Source organism: Drosophila hydei, unplaced genomic scaffold (genome assembly GCF_003285905.1).
Source record: "Drosophila hydei strain 15085-1641.00,03,60 unplaced genomic scaffold, DhydRS2 tig00008114-arrow-pilon, whole genome shotgun sequence".
NCBI lineage: Eukaryota > Metazoa > Arthropoda > Insecta > Diptera > Drosophilidae > Drosophila > Drosophila hydei.
This window is the reverse complement of record NW_022045827.1, coordinates 2,008,609-2,031,442: the sequence shown is the minus strand read 5'-3', so window position 1 is coordinate 2,031,442 and position 22,834 is coordinate 2,008,609. Positions and strand designations below refer to the sequence as shown.

At 37.1% G+C, this 22,834-nt stretch overlaps 1 protein-coding gene across 4 annotated transcripts; it reads left to right on the top strand.

Annotated features, from left to right (window-relative positions):
• Positions 1-192: 192 nt before the first annotated feature.
• Positions 193-21,837, top strand: LOC111599046 (rho guanine nucleotide exchange factor 7). 4 transcript variants are annotated; one of them, XM_030224414.1, is made up of 9 exons: positions 193-796; positions 9,099-9,493; positions 9,556-9,756; positions 9,823-10,243; positions 10,300-10,545; positions 14,418-14,877; positions 15,246-15,497; positions 17,308-18,180; positions 21,496-21,837. In XM_030224414.1, exons 2-9 carry the CDS (start codon positions 9,156-9,158, stop codon positions 21,687-21,689), a joined length of 2,985 nt encoding a protein of 994 aa, XP_030080274.1. In that variant the 5' UTR covers positions 193-796; positions 9,099-9,155; the 3' UTR covers positions 21,690-21,837. The 4 variants fall into 4 exon arrangements, with proteins under 4 accessions (XP_030080274.1, XP_023170332.1, XP_023170330.2 ...); XM_023314564.2 differs by lacking the exon at positions 17,308-18,180 and having other exon boundaries at positions 21,496-21,689; XM_023314562.2 differs by lacking the exons at positions 17,308-18,180; positions 21,496-21,837 and adding an exon at positions 10,754-13,061 and having other exon boundaries at positions 15,246-15,327.
• Positions 21,838-22,834: the final 997 nt, after the last annotated feature.

Sequence of the window (22,834 nt, the reverse complement as noted above, 5' to 3'; positions counted from 1 at the left end):
AAACATTTTTTAACTAGTAGAGGTTTTTATATTAAATAAATAAATTAAATAATTAACAAATTTACCATTGGCACTAAGGCACTAAATTCTGCAATTATTTAACTATTTCAATTAAGGTGGTCGTACACTTGTGCCGATATATCGTTCAAGTATTTCGATAACGAGTAGTACCGTGATGAGTATTTTCACGTTTCCTGTGTGCAGTCACACTGCTGTTTATTTATGTTTAGTCGCTTCTGTCGAAAATTATTGCATATTTAGTTTAATCAAGTTACAAGTGTAATTTGAAAACAAATACAGCTGCAACAATAAACGAACTAATATCGGATCAAGAATATCAGAACGTTTATTCGGCAACAGTAGCGGTAGTATCGCGACATTTGCAGCACCATTAAATGACCGTGTGTGTTTTCTAGTCTGCTGAGACCCAGAAATAGAAATTCTCTTGGCCAAACCAAAAAGGCATTTTGTGTATTATATATATGCTATACATATGTATGTATTTACATATGTGTATAGTGAGTGAAAGCGCGTGTTTTAGTCATATTTATGCGCGTGCCTAGGCAAATGTGCTCCGGCGGCGACAACAGCAGCCGCGCTAGTTAAAAGTAAAAAAAAATAGCAAAAAAAGTTGTGCGGGAGCAAGCAGTCTAAGGGAAGAGGGCTTCACCTCATTACTCATCCGTCTATTTTGTGCGTGCAAAAAAACGACAAGCGAAACAGGAACAACGATTACACACAACGAACGACGACAAGCAGCATAGGCGCAACAAATGTTTGTTAAAACGTAACAAAGGTAAACTTAAAAATAACAACAAGTAGAAGCTTAGTTTTTGCTAGTATAAATAAAATAAACAACAGAGTTGCATAGATCTAGGCGTGCATGGAGGCTGACTCATAGGTGGCAACGCTCAACTATTGCATAGGCAAAGTTCAGTGGCATCGCCCATTCCTCACTATGGATGCGTCACACAAGCACAAGCACCGACGCTCGCCTGCAATTGAAGCTCATCTCTATGAGAGAACCCAGCTGCACTTGATTACATGCCAGTCGCAGTGAAATTTCACATTAAAAGTCAGACATATTGAAAGACTTACTTGCACGCTCGCCTGCAACTGAAGCTCATCTCTTGAGAAATCCCAGCTGCACTAGATTATATGACAATCATAGTGACATTTCACAGAATGACTCATGTATATTGAAGAACTTGAGGGAATTGAGTGTCATAATAAAATATTAGTGTCAGGTTAGATTAGAGGATTGACTTGCAGTAAATTTCGATTACATATTTTCAAGCTTAGTCAATAATGCATTTCCCACTGGGTATTTGCTGTTTGGCGCTGCATTGTCTACACTGTTCGACTGCATTTCAGCAAGAATAAGAAGCAGTAGCAGCAAAAAACACTTGCAACACATTTTCTGCCTCGCTTTTCTTCTAGCAAATGTTATTTATTGCCAAGCTGAAGTTGGCTGCACTCTGCAAAAGGTTGAAGTGCCCGCCACTTAGGCTGTACATAATCCATAGGGTCAATAGCAGCCAGACAGACATAAAGCAGGCAACCAGGCAGGCAGCCTGCCCTCAAGTACGAGGTGTCTTGTTTGTTTGTGCTGGGCAAATGACACCACAAAGGAGTCCTTTAGGACTTCACTGCAGTGGCCACAAAGCACACGATACGACACGTTGCCAACCCACACACAAACCCTAAGACCAAACCTAAACCCAATTCCAATTCCAATTCTCTAGCGAACGAATTTGAACTGTTGCCAAAAGCAGAAAATGTGCACGTTCACTAAAAAAGAAGACGAACAATTTCGCCAGTTTTCGTATATTATTCACCTTGGGACCACAAGGATTTGGGCAATGAGGCAGGAGTCGGGCAGCACACAAAATATATGAGATATGTCAGCTTCCTGCATTTTCTAGTGGTTCGACAAGCTTAAAGCGCCTGCTTTACATTATGGAAAGGCAGACAGTCAACTTAAATTGAAAAAACTGTTCCCTAATTTATAAGAAAATTCTATGAACGCGCAACGCCGGTTAATACTTTTTACATCTGTCTTATTATTTTATGTCTGCTTGACTTGTCGCTCATTATTTGATTGTTGACTTTTTAAAAATGTTTAAGAGTTTTTTTAAATAAAAATGTAATATATAAGAAATATATGTATATATTATATATTATATATTATATTTATATATTTACTTATATTATTTTTGACGTAAATACTGAACCATTTATATATAACTTGACTTCTTTCGAAGTGTGTCATTGACTTCTTTTATATATATTTTTTTGAATGGCTTGCCTTAAGAACTGTTTCATAAATGTTGTGCATTGTCTTCGGTATTGGAATTCAGTTTTGAACGCATTATTATTGTTATTTTTGCGCATTAATAAAAGCGTTTCATAAATATTTCCCTCCTAGCCAAACAAACAAAATGCATTTGGCATTTTGGTGCCAGTGTTCTTATACTCTAAACCCATTGAAAATGGAAATTCAGGGTATAATGGTGTTGGCAGTAGGCAGCATAAAACAGTCCGTAAAGTATATATATTCTGGATCAGCACGACGAGCTAAGTCAATATAGTAATGTCCGTCTGACTGCTTTTTATCTATGTTGGTATAAAAGTAGCGTTGACTGATTGCGTAGGGTTCAGGGTATCTTCTAGTCAGCTACTTCCGAGTAGAGCATTCTTATTTGTTTTAGAATGCAAAATAAACAATATTTTCTATTTATCACATTGAAGTGGATATGATAATTATGTTAGCGGATAGGTAACACTCATGTCTATAATATATAAACTTCTGATATACTATAAAAAACAAGTACTTTTATGTTCTATATGCATATACCTGAACATTGCTTCTTAAAAATGGGAAATTATAAAGATAAGGATATAGGTCTCAAAGATAGAATCTATCATAAAGTGTGCAGATATTATGTCTATGTATAGTTCCGATAATACCTTAAAGACTAGATTAAAGTTCATATATAGCATCAAGGCGAAAGTCATAAAGATTAATTTGTTATATATTTTTAATATGTGTAATTAAAGCATAGATTAATTTTATCTAAGATTAGATAACGCGACTTGAGACAACTTTTTTGCTAGGGTATTTAGTAGTCGACGACTCTTCGCTTTTTATTTTGTTTTTTTGCTTTATGCTGTTGACCTCATTTTTGTCGATGCGATACAAAATATGCCACATTCAGTTAGCAATTTGATATTTTGTTTTGAACAAATTATGAACTGCACGCCCCCACGCACACGCGCGCGTGAAGAGAAGAATAAGCAGAACTAGAGACGAGAACATTAACATGAAGAATAACATTAACTTCCTACCCACAACTTGAAACTCTCGACAAATGGGGGCGTCTTGATTGGAAGTCTGTCGTATGTGTATAAATAGAGATGCAATCAAATTATATTATGCCCATATATCTCTCGATCACTGTTTTGCTCTCTCTCTCTCTCTTTTGCTCCATCTTTCTATCTGAAGTGCTCCCAAAATTTAAATCTCAGCAATCGACATTGGGGTTCGAGAACCAGACGTGACAAGATTTTACTGGCTGTCGAACTGCATTCGTTTGGTTCGTGTTTTCCTTTGTGTTTTCCATTTGTGTTTTTCTTTTTGACTTTGTGATGTGTTTTCTTAGCTTTACTGTACACAAATTTTACATCGATTGTATAGTGAGATAGGTGCTTCAGTTGCCAATTCTTTCACACCCAATCCAAAATTAGTTTTTGTTTTTGTTTACAGTTTATCGTGTTGTTGGGGTTTTCTCAGTTTTTCACAGCTCTTGATCTGTTCTGTCGCCCAAAGTGGAAGTGAAAAGAAAAATAGAAAGAGTGCCGTGCGAATTTCGAATTTCCCCCATCAAATTGCGCACTTCCGGAAGTTGTTTTTCATCAATCATCATCATCGTCAACAGCATCATTATAATTATTTCATATACTATATAATATACCCTGCAACAATATTGTTTCGCGGCAGATAAACATCTAATGCTGATTTAAAACGCTAAAATTGTCGCTTAGGCTATACATCAATGATGTTAAAGTTGTTTATAATATTGTAGATGAATGATAACGACTATGCAATACCCTATAGTATGGCTTGGACATAGTTAAATGCAGCACTACACTAAATAATTGCTTGGCTGTAATAAATATGTTAATCCCAAAGTATTGGTAGAAAGTTAATAAAATGATAACAATCTTATTTTTTTGTGCAGTATATTTAGTCAGCCAAATTGAAGTATGTTTACGGAGACTTCAGTCGCTCGCTATCGCCACGAAGATAACAAAGCTATAATTATATCTAGGGTATATTTTAAGCCTGACTAGGCTAGATTTGAGCATATACTCAAACTCTTTAGTATATTGTTTCACCTGTTGTACAATTGCCAACTTATCACTATAATAGCCATGTTTGCTTTATAGAGTATGTGTGACGTCTGCTAGACTTAAATATTCTATATACAATAGAAGTGCGTAATAGCTGTTAGATCTTTGTTTGTTTTTCCAGGGTATCTGCAAGTCTATTATAATTATTCTTGTTTGCTTGTTGCTGCACTTTTTGTCGCTTTGATTGCACTCAATGACGCCTCTTACAACTTGTTGTTGTTGCTGCTGGCTGTGGCTGCGACTGCAACTGCGACTGTGGCTTTGCCTGATGTTGCCATCTCCGTCGGCGCCATGTGCAAGTTTAATGAATTAATTAAAATTTTGTTTGGCATGCGGCGACGTCGACTGCGACGGCATCTCTTTGTGTGCGCATCGGGCATGACCTCTGCTTGCATCACTTTGACTGTCGCTGGCGGCCATGCACATTGATGAGAGCTGCAATATGCTCAACCTACGGAAATTTATATAGATATATATATATACATTTTTTTTGTTTGCTGATTGTTTCTCCCGGCCATGGACGTTATGCTATTTCAGGGTTGGGCTTTGCACCGATTTATGATTGTTTTTATAGTCCATGTGGGTTGAAGAGATCAATATTGCTGCAGGCAATGAAATATATTCTCTATAAAGCACTTGTTGGCATAGGAATTTTTAGTATTTTCGAGATTCTTTCATAAGTTAAGAATTTTTCACGCTTTGAAGATGTAACAATTTTAAAATACTTGAAAAATACTTTAAAATTAATATGCATAAAAATATCTTGGTAATTATACTGTGAATCCATTGAAAATTTATCAAACAGGCAGAAGAAGACGTGACAACTGAGTCGATCTAATTGATCTGTCTGTCGATCTGCCCAAGCTAGAGACTTGTTGGCATCGTTACAGTGGATCCGCCGGAATTCCGGGTATCTCCCAGTCGATCACATCCGACTAGAGTTTTCTTATTTATTTTCAAATTAATTGGCGTACTAAATTCCTTTAGAAAATTATTAAAAGGTAACTTGTTAATATAATATTATCTTAAATTTGATGTTAATTTAATATTATGTCATATCAACATCATTTTTTATTGCTTTCCATACGAACCTGTTGTTCACTGTTCCCACTTTAGAATTCGAATCATGCACAAACATATATAAAACTGATTGGGACAGGTGAATTTCCGATAACAAAGTATTTCCACATATTTTCATTTTTTTTGTGTGTCGTTTTTATGTTCTAAAACGATTAACTAAAAATTTTCATAAATATGACGCATTTTCCCAGCGAACTGCCAACTGTTTTGACCATATTGTTTATGATTTAACCAAATTGTTTTTTTTTTTTAAACAAAAGACAAATAAATAAAAAGAACATGACAATATTTCTCAATGAAATGGAAAATTGTCACATTGAATGCGCCGCTTACCTATACCCTGCTATGGACCAAGCTGCGCGTGCTTTTTTTCCTTTGCTTTGCATTCCCCAATACCCGATGCTGGTTCGAATTTTTCAGTTTTTGATTGCCTCTCGTTTTGTCATCTTCTCTGTGTGTTCTTCATGAAAATATGCGCTGTATCCGGCCAAAATGACTATATCGTAGATATTTAGCTATATACACTTATATATATGTTTTGAGAATGTTAAGTATTTAGCTGAGCGATCATTAAGAGAGAGCGAGAGCGAGAGAGCGTGAGATAACAACCCGCATACTTTGTATGTGCGACAATCAGTGTTGGTAACTTTTGAAAAAAAAAGCCAGATTAGTATTATTAAAAAGGATACATTTTATTATTAAGAAAATAAATGGTAGTGTGTAATTTATATTTTACATGTAGATTTATACATTACTAGTTTGATGCTCTCTTTTATATTAAAAAACTTCAAGCATTTTTAATGCGAAATTATTTGAATTATTTTTATAAAAAAGTCAGATTTTTATTTTCAATTTTTAAAATAAAAAATAATACAAAATATACAGTTAACTGAAGCCTATAAATAAATTAAATAAATTTATAAGTTTTTACTAAAAAATTAGAAACACATCAAGTATAAAAAATTATTTTTGTAAAAAATTGGCTACATTTCATGCAGAACTGGCAACACTATGACCGACACACGAGCAAAGCCGTGAAAAATTTCGGGTTGCCATTTTTACGGATTTTGTGGGCCGTGGCTGTCGCCAAATGCCGCCATCGCAGTTTTGTGGAAGCGATGAGCGCGTGCGGTGCAGTCAAAAGTGAAAAGCGGCGAAAGAATCGTGCAACAATTGATGGTTGAACAGGCATATGGAAGAGCTATACCTATATATATATATATATGCCAAATACAAGTGCATAGAAATGTGCGTGTGTGTGTAAAAAATTAAAAACACAAAAAAAAAAAAAAAAACGCTGAATTTTTTCAAAATTTTCTCTCATGAGACGACCTTGTCTAACAGATTATCTTCTCTCAACAACGAGCATCAGCAAGAGGCTCAAAAGTCTATTCAAAAAGTTTTATGAAACACTTTTTATTAATACCTGTAATGGAACAATTTTATGTGTGTTTCTTTTGGCAAGTGTCTGGGCCACTATTAATATATATACATATGTAGATATCGCCTGATTTCCATTGGCATATGGAAAAAGTCGGCACATCAAGATTTATATATTTTCGTTACGCTGTTATTTTTGGATGCGAGAAACTTAATGGTCAAAATACAGGAAAAAAAAGCTGAGAGAAAAACATGTTTTTCTTTCATATTTTTGCGGTTATTCATTGCGGCAATAATAAAATAAAAATTGTTTGATTAATCTCAATAGAAGTAGAGCACATGTGATACGGTATTTGTGGGACATACAAGAAAGTCAACATTTAATCGTAAATCTAACCATAACCTGTTTTTGCGCCACCCACACATTCTTATAAATATTTAGTTTTATTTGTTTATGATATATAAGTGAAATTGATAGAAACTGTAGAATATTCTGGTGACAAACTTTAGAAATGTATACATTGATATATTATCTACAAGCGATTGAGAAGCTTTTTCATAAACCACATAAATATACTTCCTATATATACATATATATATTGATATATAATCAAGGATCGATAGATCTTATAGATAATCCTATAGATCTTGCAAGTCGCTCAATATCGCTTAAAGTTGAATAAAATTTAAATGTATTTCAATATATTTGATATATAGCTATATAATATAATAGAGTATAATATATCTAACAGCTGGATCATTTGATCAATATTTATAATGTAAATTAATACATTTAATAATAATACAAATTAATACATGAAGCTTTTAATAATTTTAATAACTAAATGTAATTTATATGAAGATCAGTAGATCTTAATCATAGATTTGATAGTTTAATAGTTGGATCAATATATCTTACATAGATCAATTGAACTTATAATTACATTAATCAATTTTAAAAATACAGCAACGTATCAAGAAGATCATTCCTATTCCAACTACAATTATACATTATCATATTATTGCCTTTTCACTCACTTCTAATCTAATCAAAGTATTATGCACACCCAAAAAGATGGAAGGAATAAGAAAATAAAAATATATTATCCAAAACCTCACACAAAATATGTTTTAGAATAAAGATATAAATCTGCAAATGGATTTTTGTGATTGCCGTGTATTATCTTACAATTAAAATAGGCCATATGAGGAAATCATGTTTATCTTCAACATATTTTGTTTTTATCACCCAATCCTTTTTTTGGCCATTAAATTTTATCATCTTGTGTACAATGCTTGAGTTAATTTTCGAACACATCGTAAACAGTGCGCTCGTAAATTAATGTTTTCTTTGAGATACCCATGACATGGCCATTCAGTTGACTACTGTTGCTTTTGATTTATGTACGGTTTTTAAGCAAAACAATAATTCATTTCATTCTTTATTGCTTTTTAGCAATTCGACATTTCGTAATCGTAATTGCCAAAAAAAAAAAAATCCTTTTGGCGCCGGCCTTGGCCATCGATCGTTCCCAACAATTTCACGAGTTTTCCAGATTGCACAAAAAATGTCAAGAAAGTATTTATTTTTTTGCCACACGAGATCTTCGGGCCGAAACGAAAACAGATGTTATTTTCCGAAACGCCTTTTGGCCATAATAATAATTTGTGAGCGCTAAAAACGAAATGGATTGAAGAACGCATTCGCGTGGGCGTCGTAAATATATATATATATATATGTACATATAAATATATATAGTATAGATAATTGATAGATATATGTGACGAGTCTACAGAAAAATTTTCATTGAACAATTTCATGTTGTGCACACACGCTGACTTTTCAAGTTCAACAAACATTGACAATGATCTTATAGAGTATAAAATGTGTTTGGCTTTTATGGGGACTAAAAGCAATTGCTTTATCAATTTTGTTTGGAATTTCTTTCTTATACTAACAGCTTTACAATTTGAAGATTCCATTGACGAGGTCTGTTCAATTCGTATGTTTAAAATTGTAGTTAATGCCAGACATGGATTGTGATTAGCCTATGAATAAGCCACGATTGTAGCTCTAAGTAAAAAAAAACAAAAATATTTTTTATAATTTTCAATTCAGCTTTATGAAAAAATGAATATTATATTAAATTATTAATTAATTAAACTATATTACCATCGAAAACTGCAAGATTTTAAGCTCTTTATCTCATCATCTTCCATTTCAGCTGAAGGAAATTTGAGAGCAGGATTTTGGTAGGGAGTTGGCTGGACTTGCAAGCGAAATGGAACAACCATTGATTGTGAGAGCCGAATACTCGTTTATGGGCAGCAACAACGATGAGCTGTGCTTCAAGAAGGGTGACCTAATCACGGTGACACAGCGCGAGGATGGCGGCTGGTGGGAGGGCACACTGAACGATAAGACTGGCTGGTTTCCCAGCAACTATGTGAACGAGTACAAGGCCCAATTGCCGCTGGCCGAGACCATACGACCGCCCGAGGAAATACAGGAGTACCGTTCCGTGGTACTCAAGGATCTGCTCGATTCGGAGCGAGCGCATGTGGCCGAGCTTCAAGGACTGCTCGAGAATTTCCTTGAACCCATGCAGCAGACGCAAATGTAAGTCTATAGTCCGTTCCCTATGCAAAATCCAAACTACATTTTCTTGCTCTCCTCAACAGACTCAGCCAGGATGAGTACGCGCAGCTAATGTGTAACTTTGTGGAGGTGGTGCACACGCACGAGGAGCTGCTCACACAGATTGAGGAGTGCAACGATCGTGTGGGTAAACTATTTCTAACCAGTGCGCCGCTTATGAAAAAAATGCACCAGGCCTACTGTGCAGCACATCCCAAGGCCATAGTTATACTGGATAAGTATAAGTGAGTCAAGGTGCTATACGATTGGACCTGAACCTAACCTGATCTTTCTAAACATTTCTTACGTAGGGACGAATTGGAGAAGTATATGGAGCGTCAGGGCGCTGCCTCGCCGGGTCTGTTAGTATTAACTACCGGGCTTTCTAAGCCGTTTCGCCGCCTGGACAAGTATTCGGCCATGCTGCAGGAGCTGGAACGTCACATGGAGAGCAGCCATCCGGATCGCGGCGATACACAGCGCAGCGTAGCTGTCTACAAGGATATTGCGGCCACCTGTTCGGCAACGCGTCGTCAAAAGGAGCTCGAGCTGCAGGTGCTGACGGGGCCGGTGCGCAACTGGCAGGGTCAGGAGCTGAGCACACTGGGCGACATCATACACATGGGCAGCGTGGCTGTAGGCCCAGATCATCGCGATCGCTACTTTGTGTTATTTCCACAAACGCTGCTCATACTAAGCGTGAGCCAGCGCATGAGCGCCTTCATCTATGAGGTGAGTCCTGGATCTATGAACAATGTGCATAAATTAATAAATACTATTTCGAATAGGGTAAATTGCCATTGACGGGCATCATTGTGAATCGCCTGGAGGATACGGATGCCATCAAAAATGCCTTCGAGATAAGCAGTCCACTAATCGATCGCATTGTGGCCGTTTGTCAGGGTCCCAATGAGGCCAACAAGTGGGTCGAGCTGCTCAATGCCAACAATCCCAGTCTGCCCATGGGCATAAAGCGTCAGCTGAGCAATCTAAGCAACTCCTCGCTGGGCGGTCAGCAGCTGAATGCATCGCATGTAAGTACTGAGTTTTTAGAGCTGTTCTCACTTGTGCTTGGCAAGTTTATAAAGGGGCAGGCCTTGTCTATCAGGGTTTCTTAAAGGGTCATATGAGAATGGCTTCATCAAGAACTTTTGCCAAGCTCATTTGAAAACGTTGCTTAACATAGATAATGTAGTAGCTTTCATTACTGTTCCACATCTTTGTGCCTTGGCAACTGAGCAGCTCAATCAGCATCTGGATGCGCGCGGCTATTGCACACGTTTCTCGCTGTGCGCCTACTACAGTCAGCCGTTGCAGCATGCCCCACTCCGGCTCACCTTGCCGCCCAGCAGTTATCCACCGACGGCTCCGTATACCAATCTCAGTGCGCATTTCGCACGACTCGTCAAAGCGGGACGCCTGCGCAGCGCGATAGTTAAGATGCTTCTCTATCCACAGGCGAGGCAGAGCATCGATCTCAAGCGGATTGCATTGCGCAAAAAGCGCTGTCACAAAGCTGCCAAGTTGCTCAAAGATATCAATGCCAATAGGCAGGAGTCAATAATGTCCTCGTCGGAGCTGGAGCGTCAGGACGCCTTCGAGCTGCCCACAGATTCAGAGAGCTATGACGATGAGTATGACAATGACTATTTGCACAGCTGTGACTCGGATCCGTTTGAATATGTGCGCTTCTATCAGCACAGACCTGTTGAATCCACATGCAATTCCACGGGCACTTTTGTGAAGCATGCACAGCGGCACAGCTCGTCCATAAATTTAATCAAACTAGATTCCGTTGATGCGGATGAGCTGCTGGTGCAGCATGAGCTTAAGAAGGAGTCGCTTGTGATTGGTTCCAAGGCGTTGCGTGCGCTGGCACGCAAATCCACTGAACGCAACTCCAGCGTACATACGTCAACGGCTACCATCAACTTGGGTGGCTCCAGCATAACCAACTGCTTAGAAGAGGAGGTGGAGGAGGAGCTGGAGCAGCTTGTCGAGCCGCTTTCACAACCTTCAACTCTACAGCAACAAAGCTCCGATGCGAGCTCGTTGTATGGCGCTCGTTTGGGTGGCGCTTTTATGGCATGTGAAAATTTGGCCAGCATTCATGATGATCTCAGCCAGGAGAAGGCGAAGCCACAAGCCGTTACTGCCCAGCTGCCCGGCTCACCCACCGAACGGCACAGCATGCCCAGCATATTTGTGGGCAATCGCTTCAATCGTTGCGCCGATACTGAGGTCTATGTGCCCACCTGGCGGGAACGCCAGCAGCAGCAGCAGAATCAAAGCGTGGATGCCCCTCTGCTCGACGAGGAGGATGAGTGCGTGCACTCCAGCACAATGGACTTACCAGCTGCATGCCTAGCTGCGCCAGATCAGCTACAGGCGGAACTCCTGTATAACTACGACCAGGCGGTCGAGCAGCGCGCATCGCATAAAAGCGACAGCCCCAGCACGGGCAATCCACGTAGTGAGCCGCCAGCGGTACGCAGCAACTCTAACAACGAGCTGTGCATCGAAGCCAATCGACCAGAGGTCAAACGGGATTCCATTAGACGCTGCATCAGCTATCAATTCCTGCAGATGAACAATCGTTCAGCTGTACCGCCTCCACCGCCGCCAGCACCGCCGGGTGCTGGACGACGGGATCAGCAGCCGGCGCTGCATAGTCAGTGCAAGTGCAGATGCTGTGAGAGTTCGCAGTGTCCCAGTCCGCGTTCCAGTGATAGCGGCATGGCAGGCAGCTGCACGATAGCCTCACCGGATCCGCCCAATGTCGAGTGCTGCGGCGTGGATGTGCTCGATAATGTGGAGCCAGAGCCGCGTTTTGATGTGTGTGGTATGTTTCGTGAAAAGTTTCTAACGCCTGAGCAAACGCAGGAGGAGCAGAAGGAAGAGGAGTCACAGAATGAACCGAAGCCGGAGCCAGCGCTGGACTCGCCAACCGCGCCCACCAATCAATCGGGTGCACAATTCCAAATCAATACAAAAAGTATTTTTCTGGCCTCCAGCTCCATGGATGAAGCCGCGCCCATAGCCACAGCGAATGGTCTAAAATTTAGCGGCAGCTGCTCCGCAGATCAGCTGCACATGGACCCTCGGCCCACCTTTCGATCGGGCATGTATGCGCACTGGTGGAAGAAGGAACGCCTGCCGCCGGAGGTGCTGCGCGGCATAGCGAGCGCATACAATAAGCGTCTGCCCTCGGTGACGGCCAGCGGCAGCAAGGATTCCAACTGCTCTACCAACTCCATCTGCTCCAGCTGCTATTGCTCGCTGGGAGCGAGCGGCTTCAGCGAGGGCGCCAGCTACTGTGCCCTTTGTGACAATTGTGGTGAATATGCGGGCAGCAGCACTGGCACCACCAATACAACCACCACAACCGCCTCGATCTGCTCCAATTGTCCGGTGTGCAGCGAGGATATGGATCTCAATCCAACTGGAGCTCAGCGACGACGGGAAGCCTTCACTGCGGCGAAGCCATCATATTCGTTGTCGCTCGATTGTCCCATTTGTGCGGCACGCGTAGCTTTAGCAACCGAAGAAGGCAAGCCAAAACGAAGTGAGACGCCGGCCATGCCACCTGGAATAGTTACATACACTTCTTTGTCTGAGTGTCATCTGCCACATCTCCAGGTGGCATGTGGCATGGCGCACGTTTGTTTCACGTGCACGTGTTCCGTTTGATTGTTTTGTAAATTCGTTTTGCTCACGTTTCCAATCACATCATCATCTTCTAATTCAAGCATTCAATTTGGCAAATGCAGCACGCCCAAAAACCAAATTCCTTTCTGAATCATTTTAAGTTCATTTGAACAAAATCGCTTTAAACTCAGTCGAAACATTCAGTCATTCAAACATGCATTTGACTAACCTTCTTATATTGTTAATGAATATCTTCTTTCGATTGGAATTTATTTAGGATTACTTCAATTTGGAGTTTACGGAACTATTTCATTTAGTTCAAATAGCTGTTTCATAATATGATTTAATGTGAAGTTATGAGAAACTGAACTAGTTCAATAATAAGCTGGGACCTATGTTTGTGCCCTCCAATGTTTTTGTTACTCCATTAAATTGGGTAATTGAGCTAGATCAAATGAACTGTGCTTAATTAGACATAGAATATTTTAAAAGAACTCGTATTTTGTTAATTATAAAAAGTTTGAACATATTGTGTTTAGAGTTCGAACTAGTTCAAATGAGCAGCTCTTGAACTAGTTCCTTTTCCAACTTATATTCAAGAAATAATTATTAGAGTAACATCTTGCAAGCATTGAGTGCAAAAGTCAAACTCGTTCAAATGAACAATTTACATAAAGAACTAGTTTATTTTCCAATACTTCTTAATACATTATGTATTTAAATCTATTTATTTGGGCTGCTCTAATGAACTAGTTCGCCAGCACTTCTTAGTACATTATGTATTTAAATATATTTATTTTGTGTGCTCTAATGAACTAGTTCGTCAGCACCCCAACCCATCAATCACCCACATTGCAAACGTTGCGCCCACTAACCAAGAACGCAAACACCAAAAACGTTTGAATTCGATTTGAGAAAAAAAAAACGATTTACAAAACATTTATCTAACGCTCCAGCAACACAAAATAAAAAATAGAAACAAATTAAAAATTGATAAAATGATTTAAAAAACGAAACAAACTCATTCGATTTGATTTGCTTGCTGCGCTTTGCTCGCTAGCTGCCCACAGGACTGCAGCCTGTTGTTGTTGTTTTGTTGATGTTTATAGCAATTGTTGCTGCTGCTGCTGCTGCCGCAGTTGCTGTCAGTTGCCAAGTATTTCTTAATCAAAACTAACTAAAGTTCCATATATCATTGAAATACTTAAGTCTAAATGAGATAATAATAATAAACTGTTTTCTGTTCGCTTTATTTCAGATGTCTCCTCCATCGACGCACAGCCTGTTGCTGCCGCCCGGCAGTCGCAATCAGACGCCCAGCAGCATCAGCAACAGCAGCTGCAACAACATCAACAACAACAACAGCGGCAACAGCAACAGCAACAGCCAGCAACAGTTGGCGGGCTCGGCGGCAGCATCGGCAGCAGCCACAGCGATGTCACAACACAAACGGAGCCTCTCGTTCAATCATCATCTGAGCTACAACCAGTACACGCACACTCAGCCTCCACAACATCATCTGCATCCACCACAACCACCAAGTCTACCAAGTCATCTGGGGCAGTTAAGCCACAAATCAAATTTAGTCCAGACACCAAGCAGCAAGACAGCAGCGGGCACGGAAGCAAGCCAAGCGGCCATCCAAGCAGCGGTAGCGGCAGCAGCAGCAGCGGCAGTGGCAACGGCGGCGCCAAACGCAAAGAAAGGAAGCACAAAGGGTAAGTCCATAGTCGGTGTTGGCTAAATAGTTATTTTAAAGCCAAATGTAGCCTGCTGGGCAGATTAAATTTAATGTTCCCCAAATAATTATTTTAAAGCCAAATCTAGCTTGCTGAGCAGACATAATGTAGCTAAAAGTGTATAGCGGGATTTCTAGCAGTTGTATATTAATGATTAGCTATTTTTATGCTTACAAAAAAAATTTATAAATATGAACTGGATATTTTTTTAATACAGAAAAGAAAATCGTGTATTACAAGTATCCAAAAAAGTCAAGTCAATCGACCAAACAATTTACACAGTTTCTCCGCCAAAACTAGCCTTTTTTTGCTCTTTGCTATATTTATATATCTCTCTTTTCTTCCAGCTAACTGGACCATCAGCTGTTTGCGTCCGACGCCGCCGTTGCGGCCAAGCTTGTTAAACACAATCAGCGGCTCCAATTCCGGTTCCGGCTCCGGTGCCGGTTCTGGTTCAGGCAGCTCCAACAACGCCTTGGCCAGCTATTGCAGCGGTCGCAAGAATCAGCCGACATTCGAGGAGGATGCCTTAGTGCTGCGCGTCTTCGAGGGCTACTGTGCCGCCTATCAGAACAGCGCCCGGAATACCATACACTCGGGTAAGTACCGCCGATCTCCCATGTGCTTTATATAGAAGAAGGCATTCTCAACAACAATTTTCTGTGTGTCTACTTATTTTTTTTCGCACTTGTGCTCAAGTTTTTCTTTTTAAGTTTATTTTCCCTCTCCAATCATTAAGAAAGTTTTGTAGCCAAATAAAAAATGCTTTACCTCACATACACACACACACACACTCGAAACACACACACAGAAAACACGCACACTTAAATGTACAAAGCTGCTAAAAAAAAAGAAAACAAAAAAAAATTTGATAAATTTTTATTATTACATTTGTTGGTTTGGTTTCATTTTTAACGTTTCACAAAGAAATATATACAAAAAAAATCAAATAAAAATAAAATAAACAAGAATTCTTACACCAAAATTGTATTAGTTTATAAGAAAAAAATTGTTTAACAAGAAATATAAAAAATTGTAGAGCTGTCTAATTAAAACTTCTTCACAAATACCATAAATAATGCGTAATTGCTTAACTTATTTTTTTTTTTTTAATTTTAACAATTGGAAAAATAATATAGATATATCACTTAAGAACCAACGCATTTTAACTGTAACAACTAAAGATTTGATTTAATTATATTTTTTGTTGTTAATTTTTTATGAGTTTTGTTACAAATGTTGTATTTGTTAAGAAATCTGGCAGTTGCGCTCATTAAAATTGGATTAAATGAAGTATTCAAGAAATATATTAATATATATATCTATATATATATGCTAATATATTTTGGTCTCTTATATACATATATATTCATACATAATAAAAAATATATACCTAATATATTTGTTTAAATTTACCGATTTATTTATGTAAAACTTGGTTGAATTTACTTTCAATTATTGTTGTTCATTTCAAGAGGAAAATAATTGTTCATTGTCATTACTATTATCATTATCATTACAATTATCATTATTATTATCTTTAAGGCTTACATAGTTGTACCGTAGCTGGGCGCATTTTCATGAAGATTTTCGAAGAGTGATATTTTATATAGTTTTCTGAGTTATATATAGAAATCATGGCATAAATCATGATTCGAACTCAAAGATATTTTCAGTTCGTGAATCAATGAGTTACATTTTAAAGTTTGAACTCATGTTCATATTTTTAATACAGCATTTTATTTTACTTAATTTTAATAATATTCGATATATTCTAAAATATTAACATATTTTATTTTTAACATCTGAATCGCTAAATTAGCTAAAATCTAAAGTTGACTATAAATATTCAGTATAATTTATTGTTACATAGCGAAAGGGAAAAATAGAAATTGAAGATTCACTTTCTTCATATCATTATTAGAAATATCTTTTAGTTGCGCCCTATAGATTTTATCAAAATTACAAGTTATACAAATTTAGTTTCCGCTGACCCTAATCTCTCCCGTCCTCCTAGTTCAGTTTCGTTGGCCTACCTGTAAGCTATCTTTTGGTTATGGTTTTACCTCTATTTGCCTCGCAAAAACCCGCTTTATCAACTATTGTCCTGCTTTTATTTACCTTATTAAAATTGGTCTTGGTTTAATGTTCATCCACGCACACTCTCTCTCCACACACACACACACAAACACACTCCGACAACCTACCCTGGCTTGATTCAATGTATTGTTGTTCGTCTATTTTGTTTTTTTTTTTTTATAAATTTGTTTTTGTGTTTGGGCTTTTCGTTGTTCTTGTTGTCGTTGTTGGTTGTCGTTTCTCGTTTTTCGTTCTTCAAATATCTTCATTTTCTCTCTTTGTCTTTCACGCGCCTCTGCCCAACGAACTCTAAATACCTCAACTATATAGCCTTGCAGCCGTGGACGCCCTGTTTGCCTATACGCGGTGGCAAGTTGAAAACGAGCAAAACCTTCTCGACCTCCAATCCGCAGCTGCCTTTTGTGGCTAATGCGCCGCACCTAACGCCACTGCAACAGCAGCAACAACAACAACAACACCAACAGCAACAACATCATCAACAGCAACAACAGCATTTGCAACAAACACGTCAACACTCGGCGGGCAGTCTGAACTCCTCCTTCATTTGGCGTGAGGCAAGTCCGAATAGCTTCAATCTGTACTCCAGTTCGGTGGGCTCCTCCCTAAATACACCTGGTCAACGCTACTCGCTAACGGGACCGGGTGCGGTAGCTGGTGGGCCTGGCATTAAGGATTATCAGCGCGCGTTGTCGGAAGAGCGTGCCACACGCAAATCTCTGAATCGCCTGAAGAGCGGCTTCGGCTCGGGCTACGACAACGTTTGCACCTCGCCGCTGCTGCCGCGCAAGAACAAGCCGTCGCCCAAGCTGCTGGCTCAGCAGGGTTATCAGCGGGGCTCGGGTCAGACAACTATTGTGAAACCAAATCCGGATGGCACTGTGCATCCCGGTCTCTACGACCGACGCCTGAATCGCTCCTTTGAGACGTCCACGTCGCATCGCTATGCGGGCTTCGGTGGCGGATACTTGATGAACTGTGGCGGAGCATTGCGCACAAGCACGCTGCAACGCAGCACACCACAGCTGGCAGCGGGTGGCGAGCGCTCGGATGAGAGTGATGGCGAGCGTGGAGAGCATGGCTGTACGGCGCTGCTGCGCAACGGAAGCGCCAGCCAGGGGCGTGCCACACAGGTGGAGCTGAATGCGGACGGTACGAAACGGCAATCGGGCAGCTGGTGTTGCGGTAATTTTGTGATGAAGCAGTGGCGCAAGATCAACCATCTCTGAGTAGTACTACAATTGCGGTTGTGGCATGTCCTTCTCATCTCGACCACGCCCATTTAGCTTCACACGCATTCATTGGTGCCACCTACAACAGCTGCGCTGCTGCTGCTGCTGCTACTACTGCTGCTGCTGCTGCTCGCTTTGCTTTGAATGCTCGCCCGCTCAGCAGTTGTATTTTATTATGGCTGCTGCATAATAATTCGATTCTTTTTTTTTATTTCAATTTGCTGTTGCTCAACAAACAAACAAAAAATCTTTTGAATTTATCTTACAAAAATACAGTTAAGTGAGGCTGGCAGCAGTCTGTGTCTCTAGTTTCGGTGTGCCTAGCTTATATATATATATAGCTTATATATATATATATATATATATATATATATATGTATTCATAGAGCAGATCTGTAAAACATTTTCATTTTAGAAGTATTTTTAAAATACTAGCAAAGTTAGAGAATATTTTTGAATTGTTGAATTTTATTTGAGAGGTATTTTCATATTACCACTTAATATTTATAGACTATTTTGTAATTACAAATTTTTTGTGTGATCTACTCATTGGCAAGGCATGTCCCTAGGCATATTTCATAAAAGTATTTTTTTTTAATAACTAAATGATTAAGCATTTTTAATTAATGTATAAATTGTATATTAAAATTAGATTTTTCTTAAATAGAGATTTTTTAAATTCCTTTTACGCAATTTTTTAGCAAATTTTTTATGGGAAATTTGAGTTTATATAAAAAAAATTATATATATATTTTTTTTAAATTCAAAATTTTGGACATTTTACAAAATATAAATAAAAATGGAAAATTTATACAAAATCTTTTTTGAAAACTTCAAAAATAATTTTGGGTAATAGTTATGCCCTGAACTTAATGAAAAGTATATTGATTTTTATATATAATTTGACTTTTTGCCCTTTAAAAAAGCGCGAATATGCCTAATATTTGTACCAAGTGACAAGTATCATTGGATTTAAATTTTGTTTTATCATAAAATCACTTTTAAAAATACTTCAATTTTATATAAAATTATATTTTTAAAGCCAATCGATTCTATATGTAATAATCTTTGTTTTGGCCTAATGATAAATGCTTTACAGATCTGCTCAAAAGTAACTAAGTGTAGCTGTCAGAGCTATATATTTTATTAATTTTTTTAATCTTATACTAATTGTAAGTTGAGTGATCTTAAATCTAGTTAGGTGCAATAGAAATAATTAAAAAGAAAAACACTACAAAGAAAGACTCAGCCAAAAAAGACTAGCTAACAAAATTTGATTGGATGTTGTAGAGTAAAAGTTTTGTACTAGCGTGCCGCTGACTACTTGCCCCACACATTAGTTACTCGTACTTGAAGTGCAACTGCAGCTGGTTCCTGATCCTAAAAGAGAGTAGATAATCAGCGAAGCTTTACATTTTCCGTCCAAGGCTTTTACACGCGTTTTTGTATGCCACCAGCGGAACACACTATATATTAGACTATACATACTCTGTATTTATACATATATAAATATATATTTGTGACTTGATATACATGATTTGCCATAGCTTATACTTACGTAGCTCTAAATGTTTAAAACTAGCAGCAACTGACAATTTCCTTTTTGTTCTGATTGTTTTTTTTTTTTGTTGGGGTGAGGGAGGGGCTGCCCAGTGAAAGTTCTTTGTTACCTGCCTAGCAAAAAAAAAACAAATATTATAGGGTATTATACTTATGATCAAACGAATGTGCAATGTGTAATCAAAAATGAGTTGAAATGCTTTAAGTGTTAGTTCAAGTACTTGGCAATAACTAGAAACTAACTGAAACAATACAAAATAAAAACAAATATATAACAAATAAATCAAAGTACATTGTTGTTGTGCATTATATTAAAAAGAAAGAAAGAGAAAAAACAAATAAACATTAAGCTATAAGTGTTTTGTGAAACGTTGTCTAACCAAATACAATTACCAACTAACTATATTAATTATGATAAATGCGTTTATACGTTTGTATTGTATTGAGATTTGAATTTACTTCAATTTCGAGTAAAAAACATTTCAATGAAATTAAAAATAAAAATAAAAAACAAAAAAAAAGGAGTAAAATTTCAATAAAATCATTTATATTATCAAGAATTTCGTTGTATTTTGTATTTGTATTTGTGTCTGTGTGGTATTTGTCAATAAGCAAATATTAATATATATAACATTATTTAATAGTAGTTTCTTTTTTAGTTTATTTCACTCTAAACAGAAAACTTTAGTCAATTATTTATGTTTAATTATGTGTTGCACTTCAAGAGTCCAAAATTGCTGAGCATAAAAATAAATAGTTCTTATATATATCTGTATAGTAGCAATAATATTTTATTGATTTGCTGTTAAGAGTAGAGCACACGTAAATTACAGTATATGCAGCTATACACACACCCACACATACACACACAATATATGCATAAGTGCGAAACATATCATTAAAGAGAAAACTCATAAGATTTACTTGAAACATTGCACATACGCACCGTATACACTTTTAAGTTATCGAATATTCATTCTGTCCAGTAGATATACGTGGTACATTCATAACACTCACTTAAGAATAACATTAAGAAATCATAATATTCATTTGAAAAGCTTTGAAACATATCATATATTTATAATACTTCTAAAATCTAAAATATAATAAGTACTTGAAATAGTCATTTCATTTACTTATTACACTCACTCAAAAGTTGAGCATTACTCGTAATAATCTATGAACTATCATCAAATATTCATTGTATTTGTTTGAAATCTATGAAATATTCATAATATTCATTGGAAACATCACTTACATTAATTATTCATTTGGTCTATCATCACTTACTCATAATACTCACCCTAAAACATATAATATTCATTCATTTTATTCACTTGATTCATATACTCACAATAGTCACTTTTACATATATCAAACATTCTTTGTATTCTCTTCAAATATTCATACCATATACTCACAATACTCACTTTATACATTTAATGCATAGAAAATATTCATATTATTCACTTCAAACATATCACATACTCATAATACTCATCTGAAACATATCATATATTTATTACACTCACTTCACACATACCAAATACTCATAGTATTCACTAGAGTAACACTCATTATATTCATTTTAATGCGCTATTCGGCTAATTACACACAACACTAACATAGTATTCCCGTTTCTTCCATTCTCTTTATTTATTTAATTTTTCGACAACTTTGCGAACCAAATGCAATTCGTTTGAGGCAGGCCTTGAGAATGAGGATATGACCCCGACACTGCGGCAACTGTGGACAGCCATAAAGCAGATGCAGCAGGATATGTCGCAGATCAAGCTGCAGATCAACGAGGAGCGGGCGCTGCGTGCGGACTTGCAGCAGCTGTTGATGCAACATCTGGAGACGAGCAGCGTCAGCAGTGGAGCAAACACGCCCAAATGTTGACTATGTGAATGAAACCCAGAAGGAAAAAACATAAACGGATTCCCACTGAAACAAAACCCGCCGCTGCTTACAGCTTTAAACTAAGAAAACAACTTTTTTTTTGCAAAGCTAGGCGTCTGCTGGTCTAAATATGTACCAAAAAATCTAAAAAAATTATAGATATATTTATATAAAAAAAATTATAAATAATAAAAAAAAAATTGCTAACATATTTATTTGTATTCGTGAGTGACATTGTGGACAATACGCCAATTGCATGTAAAATTATTGAGCAGCGTTTCTAGCTATCCAGTTAAGAGAGAGATTTGCTTGTTTATCTTTTAGGCAATGCATATGTTTAATATAATTTCATTTTTAGCCTATATATAATTTGTAGTTGTTTAAGCTAATGTCGCTGAAACTGTGTCTATCTGAACATTTTTGTATTTGATTCTGTACAAGTATTGAAATTTGATAAATAGGAAACAAGTGGAAAAACTCTAAAAATGTGCCAATGTTTTAGTATTTAGATTAAACTAAAACAAAACGTAAAACAACGCTCAATAAAATGTTGTATTTATTATGTAGTAAATTTAATAAAACTATATACAAAAAGAAAACTACAATTAAAAAATAAATTTATTAATTAAATTACTTTAAAACACATTTGTTTGATTTAAAAGTTGACTTGAGGCGAGTTTTCTTGTGGTTTTGGCAGCCTTTTCGTTGCATACTTTTAGGTGCTAACTATATTTTAGACCTATTTGATAATTTGGTAAGCTTATAAAAGGTTTTTTTTTTTAAATTTGAATTTTAAAAATTACATTTGTTATAACAATAATCAGAACTGTTTTCTTTTCGAACTGTGGTACCTGAGCTTGATCAGAGCTCAGAACTTGCCTGAATTCTACTTAATTTATTATTATAAATAGCTATTAATTATTATTATTATTAAAGAAACTAAGGCTTCATTTATAATAAAGTTTTAAAATTTGTGCTTATATAATTTAATTACGAATTAACTCCATACTTTGAGCTTACCAGCACAAAGCTTCCTATAAAAATTGATGTAAGTTTTTATTAGAGTTTATTTTAAAATATATAAATTTTAGGCTCAGGTTAGTTTTGTTTTATTTTTAATATTGTAATCAAATATTTTATAATAT

What these genes read in the sequence shown, in the direction of transcription:
- LOC111599046 (XM_023314562.2), top strand. Translation starts at nt 9,156, where the DNA reads ATGGAACAACCATTGATTGTGAGAGCCGAATACTCGTTTATGGGCAGC. An exon ending in CCCATGCAGCAGACGCAAAT is followed by an intron (nt 9,494 to 9,555) that starts GTAAGTCTATAG and finishes TCTCCTCAACAG; the next exon opens with ACTCAGCCAGGATGAGTACG. An exon ending in AGCAGCTGAATGCATCGCAT is followed by an intron (nt 10,546 to 10,753) that starts GTAAGTACTGAG and finishes GCAACTGAGCAG; the next exon opens with CTCAATCAGCATCTGGATGC.